Source organism: Ambystoma mexicanum, chromosome 10 (assembly GCF_040938575.1).
Source record: "Ambystoma mexicanum isolate Mex_15411 chromosome 10, UKY_AmexF1_1, whole genome shotgun sequence".
Taxonomy (NCBI): domain Eukaryota; kingdom Metazoa; phylum Chordata; class Amphibia; order Caudata; family Ambystomatidae; genus Ambystoma; species Ambystoma mexicanum.
Window position 1 is genome coordinate 1,078,974,308 of NC_090932.1, and position 10,293 is coordinate 1,078,984,600.

The window sequence follows — 10,293 nt, forward strand, 5'->3', positions numbered from 1 at the left end:
TTGCTCTCTGGTAAATCACGGACAAGAAAACCTAGCAAAATTGTTACATACGGTCAGGAACATCACAAATGCCAACAGAGACTAGTCACTGGACCTTTCTGCTTTCATCATTTTTTTATCGAAAGGATCACTTGCTGAAGGAGAAACACATCGAAGGGTACCTGTGCCACCAAGACAGAACACGGGGCGGGGAGAGTCCTGGGATTCATCGGACTCGATCAGAGATAGCCGCTTTGTGTACAGACTGGAGATGGATGCTGTACAGGACCTGAAAAACCACTACCAGCCCTATATGGACTGATCGTCTTTTGTCAACCCTTAATGGCCCTTACAAGCAACTTTGCTTCATCAGTAAAGCCCTGTAGAAAAACCGGCCTTTAAAGGGCTGAACGCTGCACTGGGACAGCTAGGGCTTTATCACCAGCCCTAGTTAGGGTTATGGGGGGGGGGGGGAGTTTTAGAACAGGTGCTGCTCTAACTCACAACTAAACAAGTAGTGGATATCAACTGGTTATCTCGAAGCAACTATGACTCGCAGAATGAGCCATAAAAAGAGCCTGTCGGTAACGACCCACCACCCAATTAAGAAGGGCCCGAGCCAAGGAAGGGTCCCTTAATGAGGGGGGTGGTGCCATTACCGACAGGGTCGGCCCGCCACCGAGGTCAACATCACCACTAGTTTCTCTACAAAAGGAGCTTATGATGTTTTTTCTTTTCCTTTTTTTTTTTAAAAAAAAAAAAGGAAGAAACTTACCTTTCCAATGCAGTTGGCCTCTGTCAGGCAAGTCCATTTTCAATGTTGATGAATGTGGCGTCATCAATATGGACAACAGACTTCCCGAAGAGCAGCACTGCCGAAGCCGAGCCGCACCACAAAAGGTAAATTTCATTTTTGAAAAAAGGACACCATTAGCAGCCGTGTAGGAAACTACACGGTGCTAAATGGTGAAGGGTGAGGGGGAATGGGAGCGCCCGTCACCAATGAGAACGCTTGGAACACAGGCTTCCCTTAGTGAATGGAGCCAGCGTTAATAGCATTCTTATTGGTGGATGGGGCCTCCAAAGGTGCTAAGAGTAAAAACATCCGACGCCAGATTCAATGGCGCTTGGCTCTGTGATTGAGATATTCTTTGAGTAACTGAATATTACAAGTTAGAGGAGCCTAAATTGGCACAAACGTTCACTCTTTAGTCGGTTTAGTAAATGAAATGCGAGTGTGCGTTTGTATTAGCACCCAGAGTCATTTTGGTCATAAGACGCATATAATAAATTCAAATGAGAACACAGTTAACACAAGTTCTTTCAAACGGAGGCAACTGGTCTTGATGGATTTGAAGGACTTACCTGGCATCAGAGGCAAAGTAGTATTCCACTGCTCTTTCCTCCACTGGAAAGAGGCAGGTGGTGCTGTCAACACGCGGCAGGCTGCAGGACCCCTTCTTGTCTTTCCCTGTTAAAGGAATGATTGTTGCGCAGTAAGCAAGTGCATAAAAAAAAATAAAAATCAGACAGACTACAGGTGCGCTGAGGTTGCCTCACGCCAATGACGTCGCCCGGTGATGGAGGATAGGGACGGGCAAAGCAGACAGATTCCCGCCCATCTTACTCATGAGTTCTGTCCTTTTAAAGGTGCCATCATCCATTAGCAAAGGCAGGAGGTAGAATTAAGGGGTGCGAGTGGGTGGGACTGAAGAACTGGTTGCATCCCGCCACAGCCCACATTATCCAAACCATTCCTCCAAAACGTGGCTTATCCTGCATTATGTTCTGAATACCAACGTCTAGTTCGGAAGAGCATCTACCCATGAACACCCGTGCATAATCTGCTCATGCGCTCCACTGCTAGAGGAAAATTCCTACATCCAGGGCTGTAGCCACATGGCGAGGACTTCGGGGCTAGGGAAGAGATGATGAAGAGCACATTAAGCCAAGTGATATTTGAAGACGGTGAACGAGACTTATTATATTGCCCATAAGGGCCAATGAGAGTCATGAATGGCACGATGCACAGTATCTCTCCCACCCACCCCGCCACAAGCATTAACAACCAGGGCATTAATTTCCCAATGGTATGGCCACCAATAAAAACAAATCACTTTCTAGGTCTATGGACACTCCTCGTCTTCTGAAATCGGACCATAGGTATTTCACGGATTTTAAATACGGTCACATGGTCAGAGAGGCTGCCCATTGAAAAAGATGCATTTTCTACATTGTTTGACAGTAAGGCAAATTGAAACTGCAGGACCCCCCCCCAAAAAAACCCTGACGCCCGCATCAGCTAGCATACAACCTCAGCGCACCCACAACCACAATGATCAACGGGGGGATTCAACATTTGGGAGAGGTCTTCATTCCACTCCACCCACAAGGGCTGCATTATTAGGCTGATTCGTGTGCAGTATCCTCAGGAGCACCCGGTTGATTCATGAAGCAGGAAAGATATGGTCACAAAAATCCCACCATCCCAGACACCCAGAATTCTGAACATAACCAACCCTGCTTTATCCGCAGTGCCAAGATGAACGTCTCTGCCCCCAGAGCATGTCGATATAAACTATGGTGCGCTGGCAAGAAAGGGAGCTCCACCGATGTAGGCTGACCCTCAATGGCGAGGGACCATGGGGGTTGCTGTCCAGAATATCTGGTGAGTGCCAGGTTGGCAGACCCCCGTTTTAGAGGGTTATGTTCCACCAGGCCTGAACACCCTGGCCAGGGAAAGCAGCAGTTCTCACAGAAGACTTGCTAATCGTCGTAAGCACAGCTGTCATGGATCTGTCAAGAGAATCGAGCCCCTCTGGCAAAAGTAGGAGTGTGGATGAAAGCATGGAGCAACTTCCACCATCGCATTTAATTTCCAGACACAACCTGCCGAACAAAACTATGGCTTGACCCCTGATGAGCAACTCTAGCTCGAAATTACAAACCCGAAGACACGCTTGAAATTATATACATTTATTTGCCAAAAATTGGATTAAGGTTATGCTCAGGTTTCCCCGAAAACATGTACCCAAATAGCAGGCAATGTACCTCGTAATACAGATTACAATCTCCCTGGTAAAGGTTTTCTCAGGTGGAAATCTCTATGAAATAGATGCAAACAGCCCTGATAAGAGGCACATTTTGTAGATGCTGAAAATTACACTTTGACATTTAAAACGACCTCCGCTGCATTCTACTGGATTTAAAAGTGGCACATAGACATTCTGGGATGAGCCTTTTATTTTGGCCTCCCTCAAATAGATTGCTCAGATATTGCTCTGAGGCCGTAGTAGATGAATGGCGCTAGAATGAGGCCAGAGAGAGACAGGTGGGCCTGGGAGTTGACACGACAACCAACAAGTGTATGCATTCAGTCATCTGGAGTTACTAACAGCACCTACAAGGGACCCTGCTTCTACACTATGGAGCAAGAAAGGGGCCGGCCACAAGTGCATTCTGGAAGAAACAGAAATGGTATATATATATATATATATATATTGAAAAAAACACATCAAGTTGCACTGTATGGTTGCTAACCAATCCCAACTAACAAAAACAAAACACGGATTAAGAACAACCATGCAAAACTTTAATTTCTTTTGACCATTAAAACAAATATATAATACCGTTACCACAGGGCACATGCTGGCTAGCTTTTGGGATAATTTTTAGGGCACCGAAATGGCAGACGCCGAACTACCACAGTGCTATAGCATAATTGTGCACCGCTTTGGCGGTCTATTCTGACAGGGAGTTTGATGAAATCTAGGATTATGGTGCACACTATTACACCGAATCGGATTGGAATTTTGCTCAGTTGTAGGTACCAAATGGAAGGTCTCAGCCTGGGTTAACTAGTCATTGCTAGGATACCGATAACAAAAAGGCGGGACAGCGTAGATGTGCCAGTGGGGCAAGCATGGCAAAATAAGGACGTAGAACACAGGACCAATAAAAAGGCAAGGGTTGCCTCCAAATGGAGAGCGGATTTCAAGCAGTATAGGGACCTTCGGATGAATATTTAAAGGAAGTACGAAGCCAAAGTGATCTAGGTTATCGGTGTGATTCCAGTGAAGACGAATGCAATCATGTCCAGCTCATGTTTGGATGCAAGCATGTCCGGCTCATGTTTGGATGCAAGCATGTCCGGCTCATGTTTGGATGCAAGCATGTCCGGCTCATGTTTGGACGTTCAATATTTTCCTTGACACTGCTGAGAAATAATCCAGATTCTTTATTGAACAGGATAGCCAATGCAAGCACTGGGGAAGGGGGCATAGCAATAGTCCATCCAGAGACCAGAAGGATGGACCCAAAAGGTTCTTGATCTCTCCCACAATCAGAACCTCAATCTTGTCAGAATTACATTTGAGCCATTGACTGACGACCATTGAGTGGATGGACAAACCTCGATGGAAATTGCTGGATGATGTCACCCTATCCTCACCCAGACAGAGGAAATCTGGGTGTGCTTAGGGTAGGAATATAAATGGAGGCAAAAGGAGTTCATCGGTTTAGGCAAAGGATGGATGGAGATATTTTAAAAAAGAAGCTGAGGCTGGGAGGATCCTAATGCACGCCACAAACGAGACTGGAGTCCAAGGCACAGGAACAAAGGAGCTTAACCAATCCAGTGGAACGCCAGCACCTCATCGGCAACTGGACAGGACAGGCCAAGCCTAAGCACTGCATGCATGTCGTGCATCGGAGTATTCAAGCCCATTGGCTTCAATTGGCAAAGCCCCTTCAGTGGAGATGGACCGTCTTTCATGTGGAGGCTGCTTCACTCACACGTACAAAACGATTCTGCGTTGAAATGGGCAATTTCAGGGTTTGGAATTTTTGCTAGAATCCCCTCATTACCCCAACATATATTTTTATTTAGGTGAGTGTGCACTCGTCACCTCACCAGGGAGAATTTTGGATTGCACCAATGGTCATTCCTCATTTCAAAATAAAGGAGGTTTGAGAAGGTGTGCAAATCCACATGGTACCAACAGAAGGGCACCTGCTTGCATTTCTGGAAAATCTAAGAGTGCATTTACTTTGATTTTCTCGTTTACAGTGTTACAGTCTGAGAGCATCCGCCCTCTGGGTCTGCCCCCAGATTGAGCCTTAGGACGGGCAAGCGGGCACTAAGCAGACGCTTAAAAGAAAAGAGAGCGATTTGGCCAACGGAACCACCCCCCTCTCCCATCTCCTGCCTCCTGCCTTTGTCAGTGCAAGGTACCTGCCTTGCGAGATCACAAGAGGAACAGCGCGTGCCCTTTGCTTTTCATGAAAAGTTGTACTTGTGTTCATGTTGGCACTGCATCTGATCAAGCAGAGTTCATGACCCTCAGGCTGCTGTAAATAATTTGACTCACCAATCAGAAGAAAAATAATATAAAATGAAAGTAAATGTAAACTAGATTTTAATGAGAAATGGGAATAGAAAGAATGAAGCAGCAGTTGAGATGTTCAGGTGGCAATTTAGCCCACAGCATGCACATTGCTAGGGACCTCCCATCCCCCCCAGGTAATGTTCATGAGGGCACGTTTGGTTCTTCTCTGGTATTGCTTTCCACCTAAGGTGCAGCAGGATGCCCTGCACAGTTACAAGGGTTTGTTGCAAATGAAAGACTGGTGTACAGCATGCACATTGCTAGGGACCTCCCATCCCCCCCAGGTAATGTTCATGAGGGCACGTTTGGTTCTTCTCTGGTATTGCTTTCCACCTATGGTGCAGCAGGATGCCCTGCACAGTTACAAGGGTTTGTTGCAAATGAAAGACCGGTGTGAGCACGAATACACTGCAACTATTATAAACCTTGGGCTTGGTACGTTCATGGATATGCTCCAACACTACGGCGCTGAGGAAGGGTGCCACACTGGGGAGATAGCCGGCCTGCTTCAAGAGATAACTCCAGTAGTGCATCGGCAGAGGTTGCGGGTGATTGCATTTTCAAGGTGCCTTTGCTAAATAAACTACAAGTAGGACAAGCTTTCCCCACTACAACTGGGTAAAATGATGTTTTAGTCTCCTCACACATGCCTTGCCCCAATCCCACAGCGCTAGGATAAGACGAAATGGGGATGGTATTTGTGACGGACACAACCAGCAAAATGACCCAGAATGACTAACCACAACACTCACCCAGCCGCAAGCGGTGGTTGACTCTGCAGGGCGCGGGACAGAAATGATTGCACTCACTTATATAACCCAAAACACAAGCCACTGAAACGCAACCACACCAGCCTGGGTCGCAGTTCAGTGGAGGGGAGGCCCAACAGGAAAGTGGTGGTCACAATCTGCATTGCTAAAACTGAAAAGCGAGTCAGCCTCCTTCAGCACAGATTTCATAGAGACCCTGACACCGCATGTCCAAAGGATTGGGAAAAGCAACACTGGTCCTCCTACCGAGACAACTGGCTCCAGAGACATAGGAGAATAGACCACTTGCTTCCGCTAAAGACCGCCCTCTTCCGTTTAGCCATTTCCTGTAACTGATGGAAGCAGCTGCCAGAAGGAAAAGATACCGATTCAAAATAGGGCCTGATATTAGAATAGAATTTGATCCAGTGCAAATCTTTGTCAACCAGGCCAGAGGTATCTCAATATGAATGCGGGCAGCCTCTTTCACTTGTTTTAACTATTAAGCTGCTGGATCCAGATGGACACCAGTGCCAAGGGTTTATTAAAAAATACACTTTGAATGAGGTGACTGGCACTTCCAGAACGGAGGGGAAAAGAGCGACGGAAAAACTCAACTGCAAACCTCAGTTTGCAGAGTCTGTCATTGGACCTCAGATGCTCTAAACTCCTGCTCATGGTAGGAACAGACTGCAACTAGAATGTGCATGGAGGCACGAGGGAGAAGTGGAAAGCAATACCAGCACCGTTTCCTGCCACGGGGAAGACCCTTTGTACAAAGCAGTATGTAAGAAAAGTTGCAGAATCAGGCAGGTCTGGAATAGGCACCTTGTTCCAGACCATCATCGATAGAATGGCCCAGGACCGGTGCTGCTGAAAGGAATATGAAAGAGAAGCCAAATAAAATGCAGGGCAAACACATTAGCAAGACAGACAGTGTTAAACAAGCCACGGAAAGTCCATTTCGTATGAATTAAATAAACCATTGTACCTGCAGTGCCTCTCCTATAGTTCATCGACCCGCCAAGGGATAGGAGGACTTCCTATCACTGGTACATGCCTTTCCACGCCCAGGGATTTCATTTAACAGATGTCTCTATTCAAGGAGGTGTAACTGTGCCCAACTCCTGAAAATATGCACCCAATTCCAATTAGTTATTACAGGGAAAGGTTTGTGCTGGTGTCATGGAGTCTATATCCTTGTGGTCCATCTCTTTACCAACCACTGAAAAATGTCACTGGCCTGGGGTCGGGTCGTATATCCATGGGGTGGGAGTGTGCCCTCTGGTGATTGCACCTAAACCACTATGGGTATAGCCATCCTAGGTTTTTAATGTAGGGCACTGGCACTTTCAGATGCTTATGGTGTCCTTAGATTTACTGTGACTTTGAATGAATCATTGGTCTCCAGTCTATGTAGAACTTTTAGTGCTGGGCTTGTGCACTGTTGCCTCCTATGCTTGAAGCAGACAATGTCTTCCATGCACTGCTAGCGGTCTCACATTGCCTCAGAGCAAGATACTAGCCCAGGAAATCACCCAAGAGCCCCAATGCTCTGATTTTTGGCCGGTATCGTTGGGCCCCCTCCTGGTCCCAGATAAATAGTTAAGAACTTGGACGTTGAAATGTTAGAATGTCAGCCTCACTGACTACGTAAACCCAGATTAATACCATCTGTAGCTTGGGTTTTCTGAAATTGAAACAACTCTGGAAAATCTTACCCTTTATTCCTGTAGCTGTTGGTGCTCAAGTGGTAGCGGCCGGTTTGGGTCTATTTGACCTAAAACGTTTGACCTACATTTGATATTTTTTCATTCTAAAATATGGGGGAGACCCCCGCAACTCCCCCACTTCCCCTCAACCTAATCTATACACTTACCCACCCCATATATATATATTTAAATTTGGCCAAAAAAATAAAAGCTCAAAACAATTCAATCAAATGTTTTAAGTCAAATGTTTTAGGTCAAATGTTTTAGGCCAAATATGCCAATACCTTAGTGGCCTGCCTGAACAGCAGTCTTGACTACTGTAATGCAGCATTTCTTTCCCAGCGGCTTACCTATTGCATGTCTTCAGGTACTGCAAAAATGCAGCAGTTCATCTGGTAAAGGGCATTCCTTACGGTCATCATGTCTCCACAGATCGTCGCGAACTACACTGGCTGCCTGTGCCAGCTCGGTTGCACTTCAAGGCATTATGCATCATCCATCGGCCGTTGAATAGGAAAGGCTATCAATCGATACAGGAGAAGATGCTGCTATATCCCCCAGGGCGCTCTCTTCACTCTACTGATGCAGTGTTATCAGAGGTAACTGCTTACCATCGTGAGTGGGTTTGGCGGCAGGGCTTTCTCCGTCGTGGGCCCGAAGCTCTGAAATGCTCATCCTCTGGCTCTCCATTGCACCCAAGATTTGGGTCTTTTTAAGTACAGCCTGAAAACCTACTTGTTCGTTTAGGGTGTTTATTTCTTCTTCTGCATCTTCTGGCCTAAGCCCCACCCACCTGGTGCCTTCCTGGTTGCTGCTATTTTTCCCTACTTAAGGAGCCCTCAAGCCTCTTTTCCTTTGCAGATGGGGAGCAAGTGCAAGTGGATATAAGTCACCTGGCCTAAGCCCTGCCCACCTGGTGCCTTCCTGATCACCGCTCTTTTTCACACTTATTAAGCCCCGCCCACCTGGTGCCTTCCTGCTTGCCGCTCTTTTTCCCTGCTTAAGGAGCCCTCCAGTCTCTTTTCCTTTGCAGATGGGGAGCAGGTGCCAGTGGATCTAGGTCACCTGGCCTAAGCACCACCCACCTTCCTAGCCCTGCCTCTTCCTTCCTGCTCTTAACTGTAGATACAGGGTGTCTCTCACCCGGCCGTCCGAAGCAGGGCAGACAAAAGAAAGGGGCAATTCCTGTTTGGACTTGTTCGGACCAGGAGGATCCAGGGCCCGAACCCCTACTCAGACAGCAGGTAGCATGCACCAACATGTGTTTACTCCCTCTGTCCCCACAGGCCATCCCCACCCCTCTGGTCCCCCCGTGATGTTCCCTTGTGCCCCCCCTTCCCGCACACAAGTGTTGCCCGTTTTGCTTGATTCTTCTACCCTGCTCACCCTAACCCCATCCAGCCTACTTCTGCAGGAGTCTGTCCTGATACATTCTGGTTTCACCATCACCGTCTTGTGGCCAATGCTGGATTTGACATATGGACTTCATGGATACACAGTGCATCACCCTTTCTCATGGTGGCCCTGAATCATGCTGACCCATCTTAATCTTGTATCCAGGCTTGCAACATTATGTGTTACTACTGACTTCTGCAATTGTATTTGCTCTTCTCTCTTGCTTCGCCTCTCTTTTTGACTGCTTACCCTCTGTTCTCTCCTCCTCTCCCTTTTCCTAGCTCCTCCCCTCCTCCCCTTACTTTCTTCTATGCACTTTATCAGAATTGTCCCTGGACCTAGTATGATATCAACCTCGTCTGTCTCCTCCCCCCTACCCTTACTTGTTTTTTCGTTACCCTCCCCCTCCAGCCCTCTTCCCTCTCCAGCACTATCTGAAATGTCATCAGGCCGAGTACGATAGTCGCTTGTTTTGTTCCTCTCCCTCCGTTCCTCTCCCTCCGTTCTCCTCCCCACTCACTCACCTTTTGTTTTTCTCTGGCTCTACCAGAAATGTCGTCAGGCCTAGTACGGTAGTTGCCTGTCTGTTCATTTCCTTTCCACTCTCCCCTTCCCTTCCTTATCTATGTCTTAGCACTTGCACTATCTGAAATGTCGTCAGGCCGAGTACGATAGTTAATTTCACATCCTTACCGTTCATGGCCTGTAAGAATGTGATTGTATTTTCCCTTGTTCCCTCCCTTGCCTTGAAGCGCTTCGAAACACATTGTGTATAGGAGCTATATAAATAAACTATCATATCATATATCAATACATGATGCCTTCAGTGACAGTTGCACTCTATAAATGTGCATATTGATTGATGGAAAACAGGCATTATTTTACAGTATTATTTGTAAGCTACATATCTCTGCTGAAGCGGAACTTCCAAGTCTGCCTCCAATGCCGCCAGATAATTGGCAGTGTGACACAGAGATAGGGAAGTGCTGAGTCAGCAGCTATTAGGGATTATGCGCTGCATTCCCGACATAGGCTGTTGCCAGGGCGAGTGTAGTAAGGACAGCTTTTGAT

General features: G+C 47.0%; 1 protein-coding gene across 5 annotated transcripts in view; it reads right to left on the minus strand.

Annotated features, from left to right (window-relative positions):
- The window catches only part of GFPT1 (glutamine--fructose-6-phosphate transaminase 1), a 235,941-nt gene that overhangs the window by 114,726 nt on the left and 110,922 nt on the right, over nucleotides 1-10,293 (minus strand). For 2 of the 5 annotated variants that reach the window (XM_069618891.1, XM_069618889.1), the window contains exons 9-10: nucleotides 6,944-6,988; nucleotides 1,345-1,450 (exon numbers count right to left, since the gene is read on the minus strand). In XM_069618891.1, the coding sequence (XP_069474992.1) occupies nucleotides 1,345-1,450; nucleotides 6,944-6,988 (151 nt within the window). The remainder of the gene's footprint in view (nucleotides 1-1,344; nucleotides 1,451-6,943; nucleotides 6,989-10,293) is intronic. The other 3 variants (XM_069618893.1, XM_069618892.1, XM_069618890.1) reach the window with 2 other exon arrangements.